At 45.2% G+C, this 27,409-nt stretch overlaps 1 protein-coding gene across 1 annotated transcript in view; it reads right to left on the reverse strand.

Moving 5' to 3' along the window:
- Positions 1-4,380: 4,380 nt before the first annotated feature.
- Positions 4,381-27,409, reverse strand: part of CHAT (choline O-acetyltransferase) — a 51,492-nt gene continuing 28,463 nt past the window's right edge. The window contains exons 8-15 of the mRNA XM_017648855.3: positions 25,246-25,415; positions 22,786-22,886; positions 20,889-21,017; positions 18,138-18,260; positions 15,050-15,191; positions 14,845-14,907; positions 9,057-9,194; positions 4,381-7,304 (exon numbers count right to left, since the gene is read on the reverse strand). Coding sequence (XP_017504344.2) covers positions 7,044-7,304; positions 9,057-9,194; positions 14,845-14,907; positions 15,050-15,191; positions 18,138-18,260; positions 20,889-21,017; positions 22,786-22,886; positions 25,246-25,415 — 1,127 coding nt within the window. The 3' untranslated portion in view covers positions 4,381-7,043. The remainder of the gene's footprint in view (positions 7,305-9,056; positions 9,195-14,844; positions 14,908-15,049; positions 15,192-18,137; positions 18,261-20,888; positions 21,018-22,785; positions 22,887-25,245; positions 25,416-27,409) is intronic.

Genomic DNA, 27,409 nt, shown 5'->3' on the forward strand with positions numbered 1-27,409 from the left:
GGTTGTACTGAATCTAAAGATCGATTTCGGGAAAACTGATATCTTTCTGAGATCTTCTTATTCATGATCTTGAAATACCTCTCCTTTATTTAGGTCTTCTTCAAATGCCTTACCATACAGTTTATAATTACCTGCATATAGATGTTCATGTCTTTTGTTAGATCTATTTATTGCTAGAGTCTATTGTAAATCGTGTATTTTGTATTGTGATTTTATTGCTTGTTGCTGGTGTGTAGAATGAAATTGACTTTTATATATTGACCTTACATAAGCTACCTTATTCTTTTGTTATTATTTCTATTAATTTATTTGTGGATACTTTTGGGTTTTCTATGTAGATAATCATATTGTCTACAATGACAGTTTTATTTCCTTTATTAAACCTTTCTTTTTTTCTTCTTATCTTATTGCACAGGTTAGAACCTCTAGTGCAATGATCAATAGAAGTAGTAATGATGCATATTCTCTCTCTTTATCCTGATTTTAAAAGGAAAGGAACATTTCCAACATTTACATATTTTGGATGATGTACATTGAAAGTTTTTTACAGATGTTCTTTGTCAAGCTAGGTTCTTTTCTAATTCCATTTTACTGTGAGTTTTTAAAACAATTATAATTGATGAATTTTATTGAATTCATTTTAATGATCTATTAGAATTATCCTATTATTTATTTATTTATTTATTTTTATTAAGGTATCATTGGTATACGCTCTTATGAAGGTTTCATAAGAAAAACAATGTGGTCGCTAACTTCACCGTTCTTGTTGAGTCCCTCCCATACCTTACTGTAGTCAATGTCCATCAGTGTAGTAAGATGTCACAGAGTCCCTATTTGTCTTCTCTGTGCTACATTGTCTTTCCTGGGACCCAACACACACCATGTGCACTAATCATGATACCCTACAATCCCCTTCTCCCTCCCTCTCCACTTGCCCTCCCACACCCCACCCCTTTGGTAACCACTAGTCCCTTCTGTGAGCCTGCTGCTACTTTTTTCCTTCAGTTTTCCTTCGTTGTTATACTCCACAAATGAGGGAAATCATTTGATGCTTGTCTTTCTCTATCTGACTTATTTCTGATCCTATTATTTTTATTCTTTAAGCTGTTGATGGGTAAATAACATTTAGATATCTGATATTAAATTACCTTGCATTCTTGGATATACCTGACTCAGTCATGGGTATATTATTTTTTTTTATATACTCTTAGAATGTGTTTGTAATATTTTGCTTAGGCTTTCTGGATATATTTGCAGGAGTTAAATGGGCCTGTAGTTTTTCTTTATTAATAGTGTGTCCTAGTCTGGTTTGGATATTAAAGTTACACTAGCTTCAGAAAATAAACAAGGGAGTATAGAAGAAGAAGAAATATCCCCTTATTTACTTTGTATACAATTGAAATGATCATTTCTTTGGATGTTTGATAGAACATGTCTATAAAATGTTATGTTCCTCCCTTTCCCCCACTTTTGCCCTGATTGGGAAAATTTTAAACTACTGCTTCAATTTATTGAAGATCTATGAGACTACCCAGGTTTTATTTTTTCTTTCATCAGTTTTAGTAAATTATATTGTTCTATTTTTATCATTTTTATCTACATTTTCAAATTCATCGGTACAAAATTGTTGATGTATTTTTTATTTTTTAAATGTCTATTTTATTGTAGTTATGTCAGCTTTTTATTTATAATAATATTTATTTCTGAATTTCTCTTTTTATATTATTGGTTTTACCAGAGACTTGTCTATTTTGTTAGTCTTGTCAGAGAATCAACTTTTGCTTTGTTTAGCTTCTCTATTTTAAAAAATGTTCTCCTTCATCTATAGCTGTTTATATTTTTATTACTTTTTTTGTTTACTCTTCCTTCTACTTTCTTTGAGTTTACTATTTGGTTCTTTTTCTTATTTTTAAAGTTACACTTAGTTTATCAATTTTCATTCTTTCTTCTTTTCTGATATAAGTATTTTATGCTATGAATTTCCCTCAAAGTATCTTTTTTGCTGTATCCTGCAGGTTGTGACATGAGATACCTTTATTATCATTTTGGTCTAAGTATTTTAAAATCTCTATTATTATTCTTTGTAAATTTTAGATTGATATATTCCTTTAATTATGGGATATTCATAGCCATTTTCTCATTGAATAGTTCTTTCCCCCATTTTATCTAATCTCTCCTTCTTGAACTCCTACATATGTCTTCCCTGAATTTTTATTTCTTTATAATGTTAAACATATCTATTTTATAACTTTTCTCTGAGTCATTTATTCATTCCAACCTTTGTGATGTTAGTATTCCTGTTTATTTTATCTGTTGCTTTTCCTCCTGTGAGCCATTTCTTGTGCTGTATATATGCTTTTACTTGGAGCTCATATTTAATGGAGCACTTCCCCCCCTGGATATTTAGTGTGTCCAGAGTAGTGGAAAGTGTTTTTATATTTGATTCTGCTGAGGCCTTTTGAATCTTACTGACCCAGCCAATTTTTTTTTTTTTTTAATTATTGGCGTGGAGTTCTTGCTTTAGAGATAAGTTGATAGATTTAGACTCCACATCCACCCATGGTACAAGTTTATAGTTCCTGGATGTCTTTTTTTCTAGTCTGTAGCTCTGAGGGAATGGCATGGTTCCTGAATGCTTTCCTGGGCTGATGGATAGTTTTTCTAGTCCTTTTTGGAGGGTTGGAACACCCCTCTGATGCTCTGGTTTTGTGTGGAGAGCTTAGCTCTATCTCCCACCTTTAGGGGGCTGAGGTTATGTCTTCTCAACTTGCATGAGTGGTAAACCCTGCTGTCAGGTACTAGAGTCTCTCTGGTCCGATATACTTTTAGCTCCCACTCATTGTTCTGTTTTGGACATCCTTCTTGGAATTTTCTTGGAATGTGAGTATTTCTTTTCATTTTTTGAAACTTGACTATATATATGAAAGAATTTCCTCTTTATGTGTAAGTTTTTATAGGTGGAGGGGGCCCTTCTGCATCAGCTTAGCCTGCCATTTTGCTGCTCCTTAATAGAGGCCAAGGACTGAATTCTGGGATCCAATGACATATAAAGGACAGAAATAGGAAATGAAATCCCACAAATGGATCCCATAAATGGAAGAAGCAGTAGGGGAACAAACAAACAAGGAGAGAGCTGGTCCTTAGAAAACAAGGGAGAACAGAGTTTTTAGAAAGGTCTTCTAATGTGATGGCAAACCAGCTTTTCCCTGGGGTGGAATATCACTTACCTTGCAGACTCAAGAGACCTCTTTGGAAGGAAAACTCAGAGAAACATAGGGAGATCGGCTGAATTTATAAAGGGAACCCAAGGCACTTCTTCTCTCTCACCTAAGAACTCCCTAAGAGCAATTTGGAAACTTCTGGCTACTCTTGCGAACCTGGGAAGGACTCCTCCCTGGATTTTTACTTTAATGTACCAACATCAACTCCACAGAACCTTCAAGGAGGGGATGGCATAATTTTATGTTGGGGGTTGGCTTCATACCTGTTTGTACTCCTCTCTTTCTGTTGTCTGTGTCTGCTTATTTTGAGGCCACATGTGATAGATGTAATAAATAAGAGCAAGCCCACATTACTTTGACTCTGTTCATTCCTATTCCCTTCATTCCTCCTGGAATATTCTTAGCCATGATCTTTCTGCATAATGCCTTTTTGATGTCCCAATTACACAAATTCAAACACTTTAGGTTCCTCTTAAGCTCTGATTAGAGACCATTTGGACTTCTATTTGAAGGAATCTCAGTCCTGGTTCTGTGGGTTACTGTAGCTGCAGAGGAGGCCTTGCAGCTTTGAATATATCTTTAGACTGTGTAGGGTGAGGGAAACTGTGTGCACATGTATCTGAGAGCCTGCAGTAAGAACGGTAGATTTTTACATCCCTTCCTAAGTTTTCAAACAATGATCATTGCACGTCATCTTGTCACAACCCTGCAAGTGGGCAGTGCTGATATCAACTCCATTTTACAGATGAGAAAACTGAGGGCTAGAGAGGTGAAATTATACCCCCCCAATCTACAGCAAATTAGAGATAGAACTGGGTTTATAGTGCAGGCATCCCACTTCCGAGCCTGATGCATTCTGCCTATGCATGTTGTGCGGGTTTAAGTGGAGGCACCCATCTCTACACCCAGGTTTTTGCCAACCTGACTCTGCCCCTCACCCCCACTGCATGGTACCATGCCACACATTAGGAGACTACATTCCTTCCTCCCTTCCTTGGGCTACCTCCTGTAGCTGTTAGACATTCTCCACTGCTGCTGGCAGACCTCAGACAAATGAATTGTTGAATTCACAAGAAAATTTTTATAGCATTTCTGGGTAAAACAATGGCCAACACCATCTTTCTTGGCATTACCTTTTATTGACTATGAATTTAGGGTCTTCAAATAATTTGAATATAATTCTTTCAATATACAGTTCTTTAGTCATACATATATTTCTTTAAAGCACAAAACTATAACTTAAAGTGGAAAGGCTATAAATACACATGTACATATTGCCATAAATCTAGAACTATTTTAGAAAAATAGAACTCAAATGACTTCATATATTTTGGCAACTGAGCAGTAGTATAAGGTGGCCACATACATTTTTATTTTGCATCACTGCCCCAAAATGACTGTCTCCAGGTTTCATTTTCCATCTCTTGGGGACACTTGGAAAAATCTGTACCAGTGGGTCCCCATGGAGATGTCCAGGGCCATGGCTCAGCATTGTCTTTGCATAAAGACTCAGCACACCCACCTGTTTTGGAGGGGGAAGACCAGCTTCCAGTCCCTTTCTCAGAGAAAGGAGGTGTTCCCTCCTGCCATCCACACTTCTCAAACCCTCACAGTGCATGGTTGATATCTGAATAGAGTCAGTTTCCTTTCCCCATGATCAGAGAATGGCAAATGAGAATTTGCTCTGTTAAATCAGTATAAACAGTTTGAAACAAAAGTCATCTAAACAGTGCCCACTGGGTAATGTCACCTTGTCTCTGGGCACTGGTACCCACCTACTTGTGCAATGCCCTTTACACGCATGACCCACAGTCCTTACATCCTTGCAGGTCGGGATGTTGTTCTTACCCCCATTGGATGACAGAGGGAATTGAGTGGTGGGGTGCTTAAGTCTCTTGGCCAAGGTCAGCAGAGCTGCCTGATCCCCAATCTAGATGTCTCTGCCTTCCAGAAACCCATGGGTGGAAACCACAAGAGAACTTAGAGCTGCACTGTGGTTAACTGGTGAGAACAGACAAGTGTCTTTGGGTCAACTTACAGCAGGCAGACAGAAGCTCCCCAGACATTGCCGGGGCTCTTGGGCTGCAGCTTCCTAAGGGGAGCAGGAAGGTGGATATCTGAGGGAAGGAGAATGGACTACAGACCAATGCCTTTGAAGGGCACTGCCAGAACCTTCCAGAACATCCAATAGAAACCCTCAATCTAAAACCAGAGCTCAAGGAATTCACTGCTTGAGGCTCTTTGTATTTTCAAAGAGCTTATCTCAGCCTTGTTTGCTTCAGTACAGGTGAAAGTGCAGAGGGCTGGCACAGAAGCCCAAAGAAAGGACACGTGCAGGGTCCCAGAAACAGGGGCACTGCTTAGAATGACGCTGAGCACAAGTAGGATAGATAGAGGATGGAGGGCTTTTTCAGGAACACTCCCTACCACCCTTGTCAGGGATCACAGGGGACCTGGCAGCCCTGAGAGCTGAGCTCTGTGCCTCCTCTGGTTAGTGGCCAGTTAGCAGCCTCAGCTATTTACAGTTGTGATTTTTCTGGTGGTTTACCTGCTCCCTTGCCTTTTTAGATTTCCCGTAAAAATTCTCGCCAATTGGAAGGAAGTGCCTCTCACATTTCCTGGATGATCCGAGCCTCTCAGGACAATCTCGACTCTGGCTCTGTGACTGTCTGCCTGCATCAGGGCAGGCTCTGGAACTGACCATTCCCTGGGAGCAGCTGGCTCCCAGCCCCAAGGCCAGTGCAGAGCCCTGCTCTCCACTCCCCAACATGGGTTTTAGTCAGAATCCTTGGATAACATCCTCCACGACAGAAGCCCACTGTCCAAGTGTGCTCTGCTTGGGTGACTGAGATCATTTTCTGAAATTGATGTCACAGTGGTTTGTCTTAAGAGTGAACACAACAAGACCAAGGAACAACTGATAGCCATCTTCTCTAAAAGGCAGGTCACCTATCAGGCATGTTTCCTGTGAAGGGCTGTGGGAAAAAAGGCAAGTGGCAGGATGCCAGAGCCGTGGACTGCTCCTCCCTCCATCCCTCCTGCTTGCTGGCCCTGCTGATTTCTCAACCAGGTCCATCCCTGATGCCCTTGGGGAAGCAGGGAGCACCAACTACTCCAGGGCAATGAGAGGCAATTTTTTTTCTCTTTCAGAATAGCTGGTCCAGATTTTCTGAACTCAGTGGAAGGCTGCCCTGGGAGGCAAAAGAAGAAATGTGTTTGTGGGCCCAAGTCATTATAGTTTAAATTAATGTGTGTGTGTGTGTAGAGGAGTGGGTGCTTACATAACTATATGGCTCAGCACAGGCTACCCGAAATGCCAAGATCAGATTGCCTTTTAAATCTGAAAACAAAGTCCCCTACTCCTCTCAAGAAGAGAAGAGGTAATGACCTGGAGTTAGCCTCTTCCTTCTTGATTCATTTAGGTACACTGCATGTAGTAAGATGAGTCATTCTTTCATTGGGCAAAAACATCCCCTGGACAGTCTGGGTCCTGCTGGAGAAGCAAACACCCACATTAAGCTTCTGAGGCCATGGAGCGAAGTCAGTGTGGACTTCACCTCACCCAGGCCGCCTCTGAGCCAGGATGGTCTTACTTTCCAGTGCCCAGGGCACCTTGGTAAATAATGACAATTCTCATGCATAATGAGGGACACTTTCCTCCTAACTCTCTAGCTTTGTGTGATGCCTCAGGGGTGGTCTGTGTGTTGGGCCCTGAAGACAGGAGAGCTACAGAAAGTGGGGGTGAGGACTGGGAGCAGGGCTCAGCAGGGGCTGGCAACTGCTGAATGCTGGATTTGCTGAGGTGAAAGCTGGTGGCAGGAGTCAAGGTCGGCTGGGTCTTGTTGCCTTTCCTTTTGTCGCCAGGGGCTCGCCCACGGCCAGCTGCGGCAGACTGTAGAGGTCTCTCAGGTCAAGGAGGCTTTCTTCCACAGCTTTTGCAAACTTGGCAGAAGAAGTCTCTTTGCAGCTACGAAAGCTGGAGATGCAGAAAAGGATGCACTCTGGCTGGGGGTTGTAGCAGGTACCATACCCGTTGGGCACCACAGGACCATAGCAGCAAAATATCTCCATGGTTGTGGGCACCTGGAGGGGACGAGAGGCTGGAAGCTGCTCATTCTGACACAACCTGTGAACCTGCTAGAGCGCAGGGCATTCCAACAAACTGGGGGTCTTCCCAAGATACCTGCTTCTCTATTTTCCACCTGGGTGTTTGACTAAACTAACCAAATCAACCAACTGCTTCAGCATGAATGGCCACGGCCAGAGTCATAAAAACAAACCCATCTAACTGCAAGAGAGCAACAGAAGAGGGGCCATCAGCTCCTCCCTGGTGTGAAATCTGCTCCATTTGTGGAGTTAGAAGCTCCCAGAGTGACCTGGGGCTGGGTCTCAGGCTAAGCCTCTCCTTCACCTGGGGGCCCTTTGAGGCACTGAGGCAATCAGGATAATTTACTAAATGGCACTCTGGGGGCACTCAACAGTTAGATGGCTTCCCAGAGGGAGTAATTTATGGAACTGGAGGAAATCTGTCCTGTCTTCTGTCGATTTTCCCCACATCCTTAATTACTGTCAGTGTAGCCTGGCTGCTCTGATTGTCTCCCCACGGCCTGGCCATGCACAATTACCCAGCAGCACTGGGCGTTTCGAAGATTGCTGTCACTGGAGTTTTAGTTATGCACCTAATATGTTTTGAATTCAGAGAGCCAAGATTTTGATCTGAATCACAAACCAAGAAAATGTGTTTCTAAAGGCATTCAACCCATAAATAAATGTTCATTTCCAGTTGAAAAAGACCCAAACCACCACACTTCAAATTAATTTTCTTAGCTGGTCTGAGGGGAGAAAACAGTATACATTGTTGGGCAGGTGTGGGGTGGGGTTTGTTTTAAACCGGAGGTTTCTCGTGCTGTGTACTCAGGCCTTCAGAAATGACACTGGCCATTTTAATGGGGCAGAATAAACCATTAGTCTGGCTAATAGAGTCACCTCATTGTCAGATAAATTTGCCGTGCAACAGCCAAAGGCCATAAAACCATTTCAAAGCACTTTTTGCCCACAGATGGTTTCCTGAGGAATTTATGTTGCTGTGTTCTGTTCTCATATATTCATGTCTGCAAGCTCACTGCCATGATGACAAAATCAAATTACTGAGTGGGCTTTTATTCTCAAACACAGCTTTATCAGCCCCTTTTATTACCCATGTCCAACCTTCAGCAGATGAGGTAGAGTTTGAGTGAATTGGCTGGGCGGTGGGGGGCGGGGGTATTTTCTCTCCTAAACTGCCGCCTTTCTCTAATGGGTTTCATTCTGTCTTTGTAACAGTGGCTCTCCCACAGGACCAGCCTATACCACTGGTTAGGATGCTGGGCTGGCAGCTGATTGCCTGCTGTTGGTCATGTGGCTCTTTATCACAGCGGCGGTGACCTGTTTGGAGGGTCCTGTCTGTACCAGGCACTGGGCTAGCTTTCTACCTACTTCATCTCATCTTGCTGAGCCAAGACTTCACTACAAGCTGTCAGGCTTCAGAGTCTCTGATCACTGTGGTGGAATACCACCTCTTGGGAACAGATAGAAAGGTGGTAAGCACAGTGCTTAGGGCACCAGAATGGTTGCCCATCCCATCCAGTCCAGCTCTGCTAAGGTGGCATACATGATTACTCCCTCTTATAAGATTGGGAACCAGTGCTCTGAGCATTTGGATCCTTTTGCTGAAGGTCACATAGATCATAGGACCCTGACCTGGGACCTGCGTGACTCCAACTGATGGCCTGTGGTCACTGAGCTCTTTAGAAAGCCCACTGGTTACACTAAGTGATGGCCACACTAGGGCTGTACCTGGCTGGTGGAGAGGACAAACTGGTTGCTCATCAGGTATGTTTCGTTCGTGAACATCTCGGGCAGCTCCTTGCACGTGTCTCGGGCCAGCTCCCGCAGCCCCAGCAGGTGGTTGTCAATGGCCATCCCTTTTATGGCCTGGGTAGTTGGGGGGCAAAGAACAGGAAACAAGATGTGAGCTCCTCCCCCCTCCCCCCTACTCTCCAGACTACGGTGCTAACGGCTGTTCCAGTGCAGCCCACGCTTACCTAGTGCTTGCTGCAGACGGTGTGTGCAGGTGGCTGCCCACCACTGACCACTTTACTACACGGCCTCTGCTCTTTGGGCCTTTGCACATTTCTGTGTGCACAGGATGAATGTAGAGCAGGTTGTGTTCTAGCATGAGTTAGAGGTTGGTGAGTCTGAGTGCCCCGCTAAGCACGGTCACTGATGACATGCACTGTGTATAACCGCATGGTGTTTATGTGGAAGGAATGGGTTGGCCGGGCCATCCCCAGCACCTCCTCAGGAAGGGGATGAATCTGCAGAGAGGGACAAGTGCTGGGCCCAGGGACTGCAGGGCCTCATCCTAGCAGGGGAAGTGTGCCCTGGGCTGTCGCTGGACAGACTCTCACCACAACCAACAGTGGGAGCCCAAGGAATGAGGGACAGAGGGCATTAAGGTCTGTTCCTGAATCTTGGCTGCTATTTAATGAGCCTAGAATCAGTTAAACTAAACTGGACTTATAATAAGAAATCATTCTGAGAAGGGAACTAGACATCTTAGCAGAGGCTCAGCTGATGTTTTCAAGGGGAAAGCTTGTTGAGTGAAGACAGGTTTTCTCTTTTTATCACGAGATATTTGAACTTTTATCCAGGGATATGGTAACAGCAGTGGGGACTCCAGAGTTCCAAAGCAGGAGGAGCTCAGGGGTGGTGGTTTGGCTGGTAGTGGGGCTGGGGGCAGGACACTCATTCTATGTCTTTCCAGCTTGAGGCTGCATGTGCAGTCTGTGCAGTCTGCACATTGGTTTTGTTTGGATTACATGTATATTTGGGGCAATTTGGGGGTTGATGAAGACATGGGGGGCCACCTCTGGCCTGTAGCAATAACCTTCAGTTCAACATCAGGATAATTGGGAGTAATTCTTGTGTGTCGGGGGGTTGTCTCACAATTACATAAGATAGCCACTTAGATGTTAAAACCCCTCATAGCAGGAAACTTCCCATCACAATGAACTTTGTTCAAGCTTACAAGGCATGATTTGGGATTTGACAGCAGTTCTCTTTCCATTGAGAACAAATGCGTAAAGATGACTCAGAGGGCCCAGTCTCTCCAAATGCACCTATTTATAGGCTGAAAAAAACGTGTAGAAAACCACAGCTCACTTTAGATGTGTCCAGTTAGGAGAGAGAGAACTATAAGCCCATCTCTGAAATAGAGCGCACTGTTAATTTCTCTGGTTACCTCTGTTTAATTGCTGATTTGTGTAGCTCTATGGAAGCAGCTGCTCTGTACAGCAGCCAACCCACCCATTTTCACCATCTCTGAACTCACTTTAGCAGTTGCAGTTGATTTAACAGATTGTTTGCATTAAAGCCACGAACAGTAATGGGTAAAATGACTCATCACTCTTTCTTTCATTCAGGGAATCTTGAGTGCCTACTATGTGCTGGCACTGCTAGGTGCCGGAGCAATAACAGAGAATGAAGTAGTCATAGACTCACATGTGGTGGGAGGCAGATATTAACCAACAGTACAAATAAACTTATGATCATAAACCAAGGTAAGTGTTATGAAGGAAAGGCATCAGGTACCGTGAGAGTATGTGATGGGTGGGTCTAAACCACATCTGCGCCTTTGCTAGAATTTCCTGTCTCTGTGACCAGTACCGGGTATACTTGCCAGCTATCTGGAGGTCGCCTTGTTTCTTTCCCCCATCCCTTACCCTCCACGGCCAGCCAGGCACCAGATTTACCTACAAGTGTCTTCATAGCTCTTCTTTCCCATCCTCTATCTCTTTTATTTAGTTGTTCTCAGCAACTTAAAATATTTAACACAACAGAACCCAGTGCTGTGGAGGATATTTTTCTAAAATTTTCATAAAAATTTAAATTATTATCAAAGTTATATATTTACATAGTTCAAAAACCCAAATAAGCCAAAAGCTTATGTTCCTTTGCTGGCACTGGTTTCCACTCCACAGAGGCAACGATTTGGAGTCCTTTTAGCTATTCATGTTCTTAGTTTTGAATAACATGCTTAGATTGCCATTACTGTGTATTTCCATTTTACCTGTATCTTCTTATTACTGAAGATGAAACTTTGGTCTTTTATACCCCCACTCTCCAAATACACTTTCATTCACCTTTCCTCACAAAAGAGTTACATTTAACTCTTTGTGGTTTGACCAGCATGCAGTGTTTACTTCACTTAAATTATGCAGGTATTCACAGCTGAGTCCTGTAGAGTATTAAGATTAGATCTCCTTTTTATTCAGTTTTTTGTTTTCCCTGGAATTGACCATTTTTAAATGATTAAATTGTGATTTTCCACTTGCTTAGCTTTCTATGTATCTATAACTAATTGATTCCTAAAACCTTATCCAGAGTGTAGCATTTCCGTTAATCCCTTAAAATACATCAGATAGTTTATCAGTTTCATTGCTCTGCTCACTTCTTATTTTTGTATAGACTGATTGCTCCCTAAGTCTGCTGAACATCTGTCACCTTGGGATCTCCCTTTATTATCATACTCTCTCTTTACCTCTTTCTTTTGCTGAGTCTTCTGATCTTTGTAGCCTATGATTTCCTCTTTCATGTTTTTATTCTCTTATGTTAATGGCCTATATCCTCCAATAGCTTTATAAGAAAGAGAGCTTAATAAGTAAAACTTTGAGACCCTATATGTCTGAAAATGTCTTTATTCTATCTTTGAACTTTATGATAGTTTAGCTGGGTATGTTATGAATCAAAAATAATTTCCCCTCAGAATTTGAAGGCATGGCTTTACTATCTTCCACCTTCCAGTGATGTTGAGAAGTTCAATTACATTTTTAATCCCTATCTTTGTACTTTTTTTTTTGTCCAGAGAGATTTTAAGATCTTCTCTTTGATTTTAGTATTGTGAAATTTCTGTGGTATGAGTGGTTTTCATCTATTATGCAAGGTATATGGTGGCTCTCTCAAAATGAACCTTATGCCTTTCAGTTCTAGGAAATTTTCTTGAATTATTTTGTTGTTGAATGACCTTTTCCCTCTCACCCACCACTTTCTCTGAGCACCTGTTAACTGGGATATGGGTATTCCTGTACTGAATTTTTTCTTTCCTATATTTCATCTCTTTGTTTTGTTGGTATTTGGGGGGAGTTACTTAGCTTTATCTCTCAATCTTTCCATTGTATTTTTTCTACCATGTTTCCCCCAAGAGTTATTTTTGTTTCCTGAAAATTTTTTAAAACATTTTCTGTTCTTATTTATGCGTACAATTACTTCCCTTATCTTTCAGAGGATTTCAATTATAGTTCAAAAAAAGTTCTCCTGTTTCCTGCACTGTTTTCATTTCCAAAAAGTTTCTTCTAAACTATTTTTAAAGATTAAAAATCTAAAAATTAAACAAGAGTGTTTTTACTGGTTTTAGTGTTTTATGTTAGCAGCTCTTCTCAATGTTTGATGATTTATGGCTATTTATATTTAAGAATAAAGCACCAAAAAGATGATTAGAAGATACGAGTGTGAGAATGTGCTTGTCAACTGGTGGACTTCACTGTATGTGAGCTGCTGGGCTCTTTTATTAGAGATCCCAGTTGTCAGTATTTGTAAGTTTGTTCTCTTGGCCAGGTTATTCTCACTGCAGAGAAATCCTCTAATCTCCAGCTTGGAGAGAGATGGTAATAAAGATAGTTCCCAGTATCTGGAGATGTTGGCTGGAGGATTTCCTGTTGAGTATGCAGACTTTGATTAATCTGTCTGTTTTTAGTACAGTATCTACTCCCTCAGGTACACCTGGTATTCCTAGGCCTAGAGTCCTTCTTCTTCAATCTCTCCAGAGGATAAGCTTCTTGTCTACCACTGGAGAAGAGCAGGATAGTAGCCTGACTGCATGGGGTAGTGGAGAGGAACTGAGGGTCTAACTGCTTCTTGTATAGATCATCAACCCACCCCCTTCTTTTCAGCCCCATGTACATGCCTGCTTTTGGTGGGTGGCTCCAATGCCTGAGCCATTCTGAGGTTCTTCAGTGCAGTTGATGGGGCTTCTTCACTGTGTACTTGGATTTTAGCTTTCTCTGCTCTGCTAAGTCAGTTGTCATCTATTCTACATTTTAGCTCTAAAACTTTGCTGTCACCTCCTTTCCCGTTCTCTTTGCCCTAGTGTGTTTATGGTTTAAAAAAAATCTCTTTGCTGATATTTTTGAGAGCTTTAGAGGGAGTGATAGTAAGTCCTGTGTTCAACCCACCATGTTTAATCACAGGTCTGTGTCTTCCTCTTCAACCCCTCCCTACCCCTGCTCTACTTCAGTCCTTATGTCTGCTCTCCCTAAATATCATAAGGGTTCCTAACTAGTGTTTCTGCCTCTCAACAGACCACCCCAACTCCAGCCAGTCTTTCTGCAACTCTGTCCTTCACAAGCTGCACACACTTGAACTACTTGTTTTTCCTCCAGTGTCTTATTCTCTCAAGACTATTTGCTTTTGCACATGCTCTTCCCTGCTGCGGCCATTCTTCCATTCTATGTCCACATGAAAAGTACTTCTATATCCTTCAAGTCTCGTATCAAGCACCACTTCTTCTGGGAAATCTTCCTGGCTTTCCCAGAGAAATGAGCTTGCTCCTCCATTCTCTCTGCTACCTCCTGTGGGCTCTTTTTACATGGGATGAGATTTACCAGTTGAGGGCCTCACCTCCCACCTGCACTATAAACTCCCTAAGGACAGGACTATGAACTTCATTTTTTATTTGTTACCAACCAGTGCCTTGTCTGGCATAAAACAGGAAAATAAATAATACCCACTGAATAAGTGATAGTGTGCTTTATTTTCCCCCACCAGAACGAACACTTAGCTCCTCAGAGCAACTGAATTAGAGAAAAATCTACATTGGCTAATTCTAAAACCCAGATATGTCTTGTACTTGCTTTCAAGTATAGAGAGTGAAATTCCATCAACTCCTTCTCATAGGTTATATATCCTTCAAAGACTCTATCAGAATGATTTATATTTAGTATATTGATCACCAGCCCAAGTAGTAGCTTATTCTATGTTGTTTGAATGCAAATGATGGCTGTGCAGTGCTAGAAAATAAATTATTTCTCTAAACTAGGGAAACATTTCCCTTACAATTTGATTTCAGTATTAATTTTCAGCAAAGACTTATTCATGGGCAGTATAAATAAATACATGAAGAATAAGAAAGCAAATCCAACCTTAGGTGGGAATAAATACTGCCTCACCTCACCTATGATTGTGCAAGGTACGCAAACCATCACAGTTTGCCCGCCCTGGTGCCATTCCCTCACATTTGACTTCTCTTGCTGTATAAACTGCAAAGTGCTAATACATATTTGGTGTTTTCTCAAAGACCATTTGTTGTATTCTTGTAAAATCTGTGTAAAAAGCAAGATGGTGTGTCTACCCAGATTCTAAAAATAAGGAGAGTCTGAGAGGTGGGGTGGCCTTGCCTAGTGTCTAGGCAGTTGGTAGCCCAGCTGTCCCCCAGGGCCTGTGCCATGGCCCCCCCGCTCTTGCAGCCAAAGCTCTGGCATGGCTCACAGTCATGAACTTAAACACAAGGCAGCGCTACATCACTCACCATGACTGTGTACTCCGTCTGGGCTCGGATGGCATCCTTCAGGAGCAGCAGCTTATCTGAATCCTGTAAACAGACCAGAGATGTAGCACAAGGGCCTAAAGGGGCTGCATAATGACGAATGAGCCAAAGGGGCTGGTTGTCACAGAGCCAAGCGGATGGGCAGCCCACTGCTGCCTCCCTGGGACTCTTTAGATAAAGGACTTACCAGTACATCAGCCTTGTGGTCAGTGACGGCTTTCGCAAAGCTCAGTGCTTCTGGGGTTGCTGAACGAATGTTATCCACCCGGCCCTCCTGGAATCGGCGGATGGATGCGCTTTCATAGGTGGGCACCAGTCTCCTGTGGAGCCTGCAGAAGACCAAGGGTGAATGGCAAACGGTGAGGCATTCTCAGGGAATCATAAACACCGAAAGACGAATAGCCTCAGCAGGCGTTATTTGTACAGCCCTGACTTTACTCGGCATTGTATTTCATTTTAATGTTAATAGAATTCTGGAGGAGATTTCCCAGGGATGAGCGTCAGGGAGGCTCTAATATGAAAAGTTATGTTTACTTTCATACACTGGTGATATTGCATTAATATAAAATAAAGAAGGGATTGGTTGCTTTAAAAAAATATCCTGATCTGGTGGGAAATGTAACATTTTCTGCCAGACCTGATCAGTGTTTGATTAATAGCACAGAATGGAATAACTGTGTAATTAATCATTCACACCCTTGAGGGAATCCTGTTTTATTTAAAGTAATTCAAGCATGACCTATGGATGGAGGCTGGGAGGGGCTTAGTGGTTATGGGTGTAAATTGCTTCATAGGCCTCCTTGCCTGGGGCAGCTGGGCTTCCAAAGCCCACAGGACCATGGCTGCACCTCTCCTCCCTGATGCCTGTTACCTGAGCAGCGGTGGCCACGTCCGCCACCAGCCAGGCAATTTTTTCCTTAGGCACCAAGTGAGCAGGCCTGGGCTTGCGCACCTGGCTGGCCACACCTTTCTCACTAGTCAATAAAGTCCTTGGTGTTGGAGGTGGGGAGGAGTTACAGAAGTCCCCGAGGGGCAGTGAACCCCTAAAGTCAAAGCCAGTCAGAGCCCTGCACCTTGGTCTTTTCTGGGCTTGTCCCTCCCTCACTGGCTGGGCTCCGGGGAGCAAAGGCCGAGTCTGATTCTGCACAGTGCTTGGCATTGTACTGCTTGGTGAGAAGGTGAGTAAATCTTCTGTACACTTTTGTCTCATTTCTCCCAAAGAGAACAGACTCTGGCAGGGGGGCTGCATCTCTAGGGCCCCTGGAGGCAAACACCAGGCCAAGGCATGAAAGTAGATGTCATTGCTAGCTGGTCACTGGTCAACCCCACTTAAGGCAGGTTTCAGGTTTTCTGTTGAATCTAGGTGCAGATTATAAAGATCTTTTTGGTTATGGCTTAGACTCTGAAGAACATTCTCTTTGGGAAGAAGATCACATTTTGGCTATTCAGTGAGCCCAGGTGTCTTAGGCCATGCCCATTCCTGACCCTGTGCAGTGATGGCAGAGATCCCTGGGCAGCAGAGGATGGGCGTGCTCTGTGCAGGTCCAGCAGCCCCTTTCAGCTTTGGATCTGAAGCTCTGAATTTCCCTCTGGGTGATGTCTCCAGTCGTGGCCCCAGAGGGACCCTGACCTCATGGCCCATTTCAGCCACATACCAGTATCAACTGTCAGGTCCTGCCACAGCTCAATGTCATCAAGGTCTCTGTCCTGGCAATAAGCACAGACCTCGTGGGGTGACATCAGCTGTCCCCCAGAAGTCCTCACAGGATGGATGCTCAGAGCAGCTTCACTCCTTTCCTGATGAGTTACGGCCCCTCGGGGAACACTGGGATCTTGGATGCTGTGTCCACATAGGTGCTGCCTGCTCATTAATGAGACCTAGTGCCACCTTTATTGAGAGGTTACTTTATGCTCCCCTTGGATGTTGCAAACTGAAAGCAGGTCCCAGTGGGGGTAGAGCTCTTCACTGGCCATGCCAGTTTATTTACTTTTGCTTCTGGAATGCTGGGGCCAACAGGAGTTAGCTCTGTCGTGAGGAAAATGTACTTTGCATTTCAGATTTTGCCTCCTTTAAAAGGCCAGCTGGGCTCCATACCCTGCTTTCAGCACTTCCTCCCTATTTTTCACCCTTCCCACACAGAACTACCACTAACTACAGAGATTTTTCTCAGCCATAGACCTGACTGTGCCATCCCCACTAAAACTCCTGTAGTGTCTTCTCAAGTCTGCAACTCAGTCCCTGCGGTCCACTCTGTGCCAGGTCTGCAAGATGCCCAGGGTGGCATGCTTGGGGGAGACCATCTAGAAAACAAAGTCAATGAGCCAACCAACAAGGTTGTTCACATGAATAACAACTGTCATGAGAGGAACAGAGGATAGGATGTGGAATGATAGAGAAGTGAGTGGCAAGGGGGCCCGAGGAGGCTGCTGTAGATAAGAGGTCAGGAGAGACCTCTAAAGGCTGACGCTAACTGAGACCTGAACTTGGGAGGAAGCTGTTATGTGAAGAGTGGTGGTGATGGGCCGGTGGACAGAGGCCCGGCCAGACCAGAGGTCTGGAGACAGAGAGAGCTTGGAGAGGACCCCAGGAGAGGCCAGTTCCCAGGAAGACTTTCTAAGCTTGGACTTAGTATTCTAAGTGGTGGGAAGCCATTGGGAAGGTTCACAGTGGCAAGTGGTAGAATCTGATTTCCACTTTCAAAGTTCATGCTTCATGAGACAGCATTACAGTGGGCGAGAGTGGAAGCAGAGACCCCTGGGGGACATGTTCAAGTCAGCTGAGCACAAGATGACAGGGGCTTGAGAGGGACTGAGGGGGATGGGTTTGACAGACATTTGGAGAGCCAACATGGGGATGTGGGGGATGAGCGGCAGAAACAAATCAAGGATGGGCCCAGAGTCTTTGGCTGAACCCATTGTAAGGATGCTGATTCCATTTCCTTATCTAAATCAAGAGAACTGGGGTAAACAGGTCACAGCTACGGAGGCCCATGTGGGTGGGATGAGGTTGAAGGAGGAACTGAGGACCCACGTGCCTGCCTGCCCTGCGGGCCTCTGCTCCTGGGCCATTGCTCAGGACAATTTCCTCGCTGTGACATCCTTTTTTCTCCTTTCTGAGGTTGCTTCACACTTTGAAACCAAGCTCCTTCCATGCAGACTGCCTTGGCCTCCCCAGTTCTTGAGGCCCACAGGTCAGCCCTCCCTCCACTTGTCTGGAGTGGCTGGTGAGTCAGTCCATATGGTCAAGAGCTGTTCTGCCGGCCAGCTTTGCTCACCTGTAGAAGGCCAGCTGGAGGGCCACCTGAATGAAGGCATCGGGGCTGCATTTCTGCTTTTTAATGAATGTTTTCCCATAGTTGTCAAACTTATAAACAGTGAAGTCAAGATTCTTTACTATTCTGCAGAAGAAAAAGAAACAGTGCTAGTTTTGCATATAAAATAGAACACATGCACAGAGTCTAACCAGGTTTCTTGAGGCTGGTCTATGTCCCAGTGCTCAGGGAGTTGAGAATACAGTTCCTGGCTGCCAGGAATGTGGTGGGGTGACAGACAGACCTTAACATATGGAAATGACCAGGCACTCTGAGCTGAAAGTGAGGCTTGGCCAGGCATGGTGGTGGCCCTGCTCTGGAGGTGAGGAGGTGGGCCTGGCTGCAGGGAGGGGCATAGGGGCACAAGAGACATTTGCATGGGTAGGGAGAACACTGCCCACAAACAAAATTCCAGAAGCCCACTGTCCACAGAAGTAGGCCAGAAAGAGGCCATTATTTGACCCTGTGGGGAAAGTGTTCCTGGCATCCCTCTAGGTACTTTTGGAATCTTGGCCATCCTGCCAGACATAGCAAACCCCCTTGGTCCAGGGAAAATCCTGCTTCTCAGATGGCTGCAAGCCTGTCTGTTCATCAAGACTCACCCCTTCTGTGCTTTAAGAAGAAAAGCCTGTGGCCTGGCCCCTGGTCATGGTCAACACAGTAAGGGCTGCTTGACTGGGATTTCCACCTCAGTGACTGAAACCCATGTTAGCCAGAAACTACTGCTGAGTGTCCCACGACACACGCAGGACATGCCCATAATCATGTCACAGTAACAGGAAGATTGATTCTGGGTTTACACTGAGACGCTTGAGCACTGGTCTCCCCCCACCAATACTGGCCAGTCTTCTTTATAACAAGTTTGAGGTCTAGGCTGACTGCTTGCTGGAGCAGTGCCTGGCAAGGTCCACACCATCTGTCCACCAGCTGTGTGTGAGCACAGAGCCCTGGGGGGGCAACCCCAACCTGCCACTCACATACATTCTCTCAGGACTCAGAAATTCCTTGCCTGACCCCCTTGAATTATTCCTCCTGCCTCATGTGAGCTCAGCTCTTGGTGGGGCTGTGCCAGGTTCTAGGGTCCCGGGGGGAATCATTACTCAGTCCAGCCTCTAGATCCACTGTCCCCAGATGGACTGAGCTCATGGTCACGACAGCCATCTGGAAACGTCTTGCCCAAGTGCTGCCTACTCAGACCCTACTCCCTTCCCCTGCAGTTTGGGAGGCTGCCTGAGCTCCTGCTTTCCCACCCTGGCTCTCCCCTCTGGAGAGAGAGCCTTGGGGTCACATGGGACCTGCCCAATTCTCTGAAAGTGAACGGGCACCTTCCTCCATACAGGGCTCACCAGCCCACCAACTCACTTTCCCCATGGCCTGTTTATCCCAAGAACCAGCCCCTAAGGTTGAGATAGCCACATCATTTTATAGATGAACATGGAGGCCTCTCCTATGTCCTGCTGGATCCAGTCAGCCTCACAGCAACTCAAACAGAACCTGACTTCCCCAGCCTCCAAGATCAGTCACACTCTGTCCTGTTCATCTGTGCTATTCCCAAACTCTCCTCACTGGCTCTGCTTGCTAGAGCAGTGCCTGGTGACGTCCGGAGCCTTGGGCTTGAGCCTCTGAGCCTCACTGTGTACAGTCTTCCAGAGACTCCTCACTGCTGCAGGACAGCCTCCAGGACCCAGAAAATAAGTGAAGCTCTTCACAGTGTGGCCTTAATTTCCCTTCAGTGCCCCAATTCTGATCATTCTCTCACTTGCTGGTCTCCAAACCATCCTGTTCTGAATAGCTTGGATCATTTATGAACCTATACAAGCTTGAATAAGCTACCTTTCTGCCTCTTCCCCAGCTGCCTGCACCATGAACTCCTATCCATCCCTCAAGGCCCATCTTTACAAAGCCTTCTCTCAATGTCCTGGCAGAATTCAGCTCCCATGCCCTCTGTGAGTTGAGGTCTCTATGCCTCTCTCTGGTTTCGACATGTACTGTGTGCCACACGTTTTGGTTTGGGGTTCCACTTCCTTCACTAAAATGTGGAGGGCAGGCCCTATGGCATATCAGAGCCTTACCACAGGCCTGGCACACACTAGAGCTCTCTCACACTGATGAACGAATGAAGGAATGAATGCATACATGCTCACTTACTGCATGAGGGAATAAATAACCAAGGTCCAGAGCTAGTTGCCAGTCCAAGGCTCCAGACCAGCCTTGACCCTACTCCAACACTAACCACCCAGAGGGAGCCACACCCGCCCTGGTCCTCCTACCAGGGTCCCCTCAGGGCCTGAACTGCCTCTCTCCCCCTGGGGAAGAAGAGGGCTGGCCCCTTTGTCAAGTTGCAGTGTAAATTCAAGCAAATTGATAGAGTTGGGATTCAAATTATCTATTCAAACCAGTTGTTTATTATCCCTCCCGAAAGTAGAGGATGATTTCCCCACCTTGACTCTGCTCAGTCAGGTGGAACCTGTGAAAAAATATAACTCCATGTTTGCATTTTATGAAAATGATAGCTACTTCAGCAAGGTTATTTCCCGGAGAGTTAGAACTCCCCTTTAGTTTGCCTGTATTTCCATGAGGGGGTGGGGAGCAGAGGTGGGAGAGGGGAGGCAGAGGATCTGAGGTCTTTGGAAACTTCTAGGGTGCCTCATCATCAGATGAGGAAAGGATGGGGGTACAGGTGGGCACCCTGAAGGAACTTGGCCTTTTCCTTACCGTTGCAGTTTTTCTGCTGAGGAAGCTAAGAGGCCTTGGATTTCTGGGGAGCATTTCCACCTTAGCCTCCTGGGGGCTGGGAGCTCACTGACAGAGTCAGCTCGGACAAGCTTCTTGCTGTTCTTCATCCTGCAGGCAATGCAAAGAGGCAGCCTCTGCAGCCTGGCGAGCTGGAGGGCCTGGGAGGCATGGTTCTTTGTTCTTTGCTGTCATTTTAGCTGTTGGAGTTTCAGTGGGTATGAGCTGCCCTGTATCCCTGAACCATTGCACAGATGAATAGACTAACGCCCAGGGAGGCCACCCAAATTAGTGAGTAGCAGAGCCAGATTTCCATCCAGATCTGTCTGACTCCAAAGACCAGTATTTCTTTTCCTGACTATGTTACACTTGGAGAGATGAAAATACAATGGGGAAAATACAGTTTCTTCAATAAATGGTGTTGGGAAAACTGGACAGCTACATGCAAGAGAATGAAACTGGATCATTCCCTAACACCATACACAAAAGTAAATTCAAAATAGATTAAAGACCTAAATGTTAAGACATAAAACCATGAAACTCTGAGAAGAAAACATAGGCAAAATCTCTTGAATATAAGCATGAGCAATTTTTTCTGGACATGTCTCCTTCGGCAAGGGAAACAAAAGTAAAATAAACAAATGGGACTACATCAAATTAAAAAGCTTCTGTACAGCAAAGAACACCATCAACAGAACAAAAAGGCATCCTACAGCATGGGAGAATATATTCATAAATGATTTATCAATAAAGGGTTAATAGCCAAACTATATAAGGAATTCATATGACTCAACACCAAATAATAATAATAATAATAATAAAACAATTAAAAAATGGGCAGAGGACCTGAACAGATATTTCACCAAAGAAAAAATTCTCCAGAGAAGAAATTCAAATGGCCAACAGGCACATGAAAAGATGCTCCACATCGCTAATTATCAGGAGAATGCAAATCAAAACCACACTGAGATATCACCTCACACCTCACACCTGTTAGAAGGGCCACTGTCCAAAAGACAAGAAATAACAAGTGTTAGAGAGGATGTGGAGAAAAGGGAACTTGGTGCAGTCACTGTGGAAAGCAATACGGAGGTTCCTCAAAAAACTAAAAATAGAAATATGATATGACCCAGTAACTCCACTTCTAGGAATTTACCCAAAGAAAACAAAATCTCTGATTTGAAAAGATACATGAATTCCTATGTTTATTGCCACATTATTTACAATAGCCAATATATGGAAGCAACTCAAGTGTCTGCCAATAGATGAAGGCATAAAATGTAGTACATATATGCAATGGAATGTTATTCAGCTATAGAAAGAAAGAAATCCTGTCATTTGTGACAACATGGATGGACCTAGAGGGTATGATGCTAAGTGAAAAAAGTCAGGTGGAAGAAAACAAGTACCATATGATTTCACTTATATGTGGAATATAAAAGCAAAACAAAACAAAATGAACAGATAGCAGTAGACTCATAGACACTGAGAAGTGACTGGTGGTTACTGGAGGGGAGGGACTGGAAGGGGTGGGTGAAATAAGTGAAGGGATAAAGAGGCACTAAGTCTCAATCAGTATCAATTAGTCATGGAGACGAGTACAGCACAGAGAATATAGTCAATAGTTCTGGAATATATTCTATGTTGACAGATAGTAACTACAGTAGTTGGGTGAGGATTAATAACATAGATAACTGTGAAATCACTGTGTCATATACTTGAATTGATATAATATTATATATCAACTATACTTTACACTTCATTCTTCAAAAAAAACCACACATATATAAAATAGGTTAGTTTGGGTTTTCAGTTGGTGCTCAACTGTCTGGCATTGCCTCCCAGGGCCCCTCTGGAGGGGCTTTGCCCTCAGACTCACATGTGCTTCAGCAGGTGCTCCGCACACTGCACCAGGACAATGCCATCAAATGGAGAGTGTTCACACACCACACCGCAGGTGCCGTCTCGGCCCACCACAAACTGTATTAAGAAAGAGAGGTGAGTGGACTGCTGGTAGAGCCAGCATTTTAAACCAGCCCCTTGGCTGGAAGCCAGTCCCCCTGCTCCAGCCCCAGCCTCTCAGGGTGACCTCTCCTCCAAGGACATCAAAGCACGTCAATCTCTGGAAAAAAATGCTGCACCCATTGCCATGGCCTGAGAATATGGAAGCCTCAGGGCAGCTCTAAGCTGTGTGACCTCCTTCCCAGAAATGCTCTGGGCTGTGCCTAAAGGTCTCTGGCTGAAGTAGCCCAGTGAGTGCTAAGAGCTCACTGTGGCTGAGGCTGTTCACACTCCCCTCAAGCAAGTTCCTTTGGCTTCTGTTATCTGCATTGAGTGTCAGGGCCACCACCTGCACTGCCTTATGTGATTAAGTGTCTGATAACCCTGTGTCTTTGACCACCATTGATTTTATTCCCAAGATTTAGACCAGTGTCCACCCCACAGCAGGTGCTAGTAATTTTGTTGAACAAGAGAATGAAAGATAGCTATCCAGTTTGGATGGTGTGGAGATTCTCAGGGAGAAATGAAATACCCCTCAATGCGAGTGAAGGAAAAGTATAGTGAGAGGTTCCCTGTGAACTGCTTCCTGACTTTTGAGTCAAGGACGTGGAGTCCAGTTCGGCCACCTGCCAGCTGGGAGAGCTTTGACCAGATGCTTCACCTCTCTGGCTTCAGTTTACTCTCAGCTAAGATGGATCCGATAAGGGCCGGTTGACAGGATGGATATGAGGGTGAGAAGGAAGGTATATGAAAGGTCCACAGAAACTATAAAGATTACTTGGGATTTTTTATGCCTTTTCCAAGGTTGTATTTAGCTGACTTGGAAAAGAGATGTACTCAATCTCCATAAAAGTACTGGGAGAAAATTATGAGCAGAATAAGATTTGAATCTTCAAGTGTAACCCACACAGAGTGGGGCTGCCTGGTAGCCTGTCTCAGCACATCACACTCGAGAGATACCAGTCCACCATCCATAAACAAATAAATAAGCAAACAAGCAAATAAGCAAACTGTTGAAGTCTTTGCTGAGACTCTTCCAGGGCACCGTAACACATAACACACATCCAGCTGACTCTCTCCACGTTTCCCCCCAGTCTCTCATACTACAGCAGTTGCCTGAATCTTTACTCCCATTCTTCAAATAAACAAACCTCTAGCAGTTTCAAAACTCATTCTCTCTCCTCTCTCATCCAGTGTCCCCAGCCTTTCTGTCCCGAAACTAGCTCTCAGTCCTCTCAGTTCAAATCCATGGAGCCTGTTCAGCTTCTCCAGCTCACCTGATCATGGCTTCAAAAAGAGCCCAAGCAGGGCATGGTCACCCCTGCATGGGGGAGGGAGGGCTGCACCCACTCATGTATGAATGCTTTTCTGTCCTATCCCTAAAGGAAAAGGAGGAAAACAGTGCCTTTTAAAAACTGCTCCTAAAGTTCACTGTTTCAGGTCCTGGCCATCCATTATATAATTTCATTCCCGCAGCCACTCCATGAAAGATTACAAGCCATTAGCGCCACTGGTGGAAGCTCAAACAGCACCACAGCAAGAGAGCTCATCAGAAAGAGCAGAATCAAGATGCGAACCAATAAAAAGGATAACCTGCAGAATATAGGGGACAGAAAAATGACATGTTGCCTAGGAATATTTATCACTGTGAATGATGCTAACCCAGACTGTAGAGACAGTAGGTTGCTATTTATTATGGTCATTGTGAAAGTGTGGTGGCTTTCAAAATAAACAAGATTAGATTCAGGATGGGCAGAGTGGGGGAAAAAGGATGGGGAACAGGAATGGATGGCCCAACCTTGGCTTCATTGCACCTGCATGAGTATTTTTCTCCAGGCCAAAGTGAATGGGCTGATGTCATGTGAATGAAAAATACATGAATTGTTCTGTTTCATTTAATGACTTTTCTTCTGTGGAGATGCTGGGCTGCCTTACTTCTGAGGCATAGAGGGAGGTGTGTTGAAATGACCCCGCCTGGGTGATGGAGATTCAGAAAAGCTGATGTGTCTGGGTGGCAGAATGATTCTTGCTCTATGTGTGAGGATTTGCCCAGTGGAGCCCCTGGCATGCCCCCACCATTCAGTGTGTGCCAGGAGGTGGGAAGTGAGCCCAGGTCTGACTCAGAGCCCCTACAGGCCTGGCACAGGCTACAGGAGGTCAGGGAATTTGAGATGTGTTTGGCCCCCTGCTCCTGAGAAGAGCTCTGGCCAGTGCAGTGGCTGACACCAGTGCCACATCTCCAGCCCTTCAACAACCTCGGCCCTGGATGCAGCATCCCTGGCAGCAGAGGCCAGTGAGTAAGCCTCAGGCCACAGGCCATGCTGTGCGGGAGGTTTACCTGCAGGGACTTGTCATACCAGCGGTTCGCCCCATTCCTGCCATAGCCTCCACCATGAAGGAGCTGGAGTGCCCTGTTGGTGTCGCTGAGTTCCACACCTCCGGGAACGTCCAGGCACACCAGGCAGATGCAGCGCTCGATCATGTCCAGTGAGTCCCGGTTGGTGGAGTCTGCAGGGCAGGAGAGCAAGGGCTTAACACAAGCCCTGCCCCGAGCGTGGGGTTCCCTCTCCAGAGCCCCATACACCACATGAAGACACACACACAGACATTCAGATCTTGAGGCAGCCCTGACCTCTCCCACTACTCCAGTGGGTGGGCCATGAAATCAGCCAGACTGTCCTGATCCTCTGTGCCAACCCTAGGGGCCAGCTCACCCTCGCGTCCCTTCAAGTGTCCCACACTCCAGCTGCAGTCAGTTGTGCCTCCAGATGTATGGTCACTGGGCCTGCTTGCCAGGGTAAGGGGGCTTATTTGGGGCCTTCACCATGGATGTTAGACCCCCAGGCCAGCTGGCACCTAGGGAGGAGCTCCAGGTCTCCCATCCAACAGCAACCCCACTCTGGCACCCAAGAACCACAGTTGGCACATAGGCCTGTTTATTTGTCCTGAACTAGGATTTTCAAACATTAGTTACTGAATTTTAAATTAGTCAATATCCTATGAAAATCTGAAATAAAGGAGTAAGGGTGTTGCATTCCCCACCCCCTGCCACCCAGCAGTCATTTTGATGCAGAGGTCATATGGAAGGGCCAGGCTGCCCCAAACCTATATCCAGATAAGCTCACTGGGGCCGTTTTAGGAACGTAAAACTCATCAGGACAAATAGGTTAAAAGCCACTAAGTTGTGCAGGACACATGTTGCCAAGGGAGCTTGCCTTTTCCACAGGGGGCACTGGGCATGGGATTCCTCCTGGAATAGAACTGGGCTGGCCAGATGGGCTGCCCTGGGCAGCTTCCTCTACCTAGCACTGGGAGGTTCACAAAACCTGCTCAGTGGGGCTGAATCACAGCCAGCTGATATGCCTGTGCAATCCTCCTCTCAACCAGCAGTCTCTACTGGGATGACTGTGCTCTTTCCCCACCATCCCTCTCATGGTTTGGGCGTCAGGACCTGATGGTGAGGGCTGTTCGTTGCCCAGAGATGCAGACTTCCCAGCTGGAGGCAGTAACGGTACAGGGTTATTGCCCCACCAAGTCCCAGAGTATTCTGTGCATGGGAAGATGGGGTACAAGGTATTTGGAGGCAAAGAACCATTCTGTAGAGAAACTGCTAGCTGTGTATTGTAATATCAACTTTCCCTTCTGTCACAGAATGCTAGGTTTTTAGCTTTGCACAGGGACAAGGAGCACTAAAGCTATATTACTCAGCCTCCCTTATAGTGTGGGTAACCCTGGGTCCAAATTCTGCCAACAGGCTCTATAAACACTGTATGACAGTTTCCAAGAAACCTCCCTAAAGATGACTAGCATGTGCTTTTTGCCCTTCTTTCATCCTGCTGCCTGGAACACATGTGTGATGGCTGGAGCTCCACCTCTATTTTGGACCATGAGGTTGAGGGCCAGAATCTTGAGTGAGAAGGAAGAACCCTTGCCACCACGTATCAGCTCTGAATGGATTACCTCTGGGAAACACACAGAGAGAAACCTGTTTTTTTTTAAAGCCACTATTATTTTGGGTTTTCCATCATGTGGCTAAATTTAATCCTAACTTACACTATTACAGTATCCAGTATAAATGTGTTACTGGATTCACATTTTCACTCTGCAGGAATTAGCTGGAGCTGAGAAGCTGCACCCTTACTTTGCCAGTCCTCTCTCATTTATTTAACCCCTGTGGTCTGTGCAGGTATTTAAATTCAAGGTCCCTGTTCAGAAGGCTATTCTCTTTGTTAGAGAGGAACCTTCTGAGGACCAAAGATCCCTCCAAGATGACAGCTGAGCCCCTCCCTGCTCCCTTTCATCCCAGCATCAAGGCAGGCACGTGGGTGGCCCTGGCCCTGAATGCTGGCCCTTCCGTCTCCTGTAGTCAGCTCTGTCTCCCTGGATTTTGAGCCCAGGCATGCAGCCATCTGCATGTGCCGCCATATGTACCTCCCAGCTCCTGCCCCTTCCCACTGGGTCCCAGTGACTGTTGAGTGAGAACTCCTCCGCTCAGACTCCCC

The sequence above is a fragment of the Manis javanica genome, chromosome 7, assembly GCF_040802235.1.
Source record: "Manis javanica isolate MJ-LG chromosome 7, MJ_LKY, whole genome shotgun sequence".
In the NCBI taxonomy this organism is placed as follows: domain Eukaryota; kingdom Metazoa; phylum Chordata; class Mammalia; order Pholidota; family Manidae; genus Manis; species Manis javanica.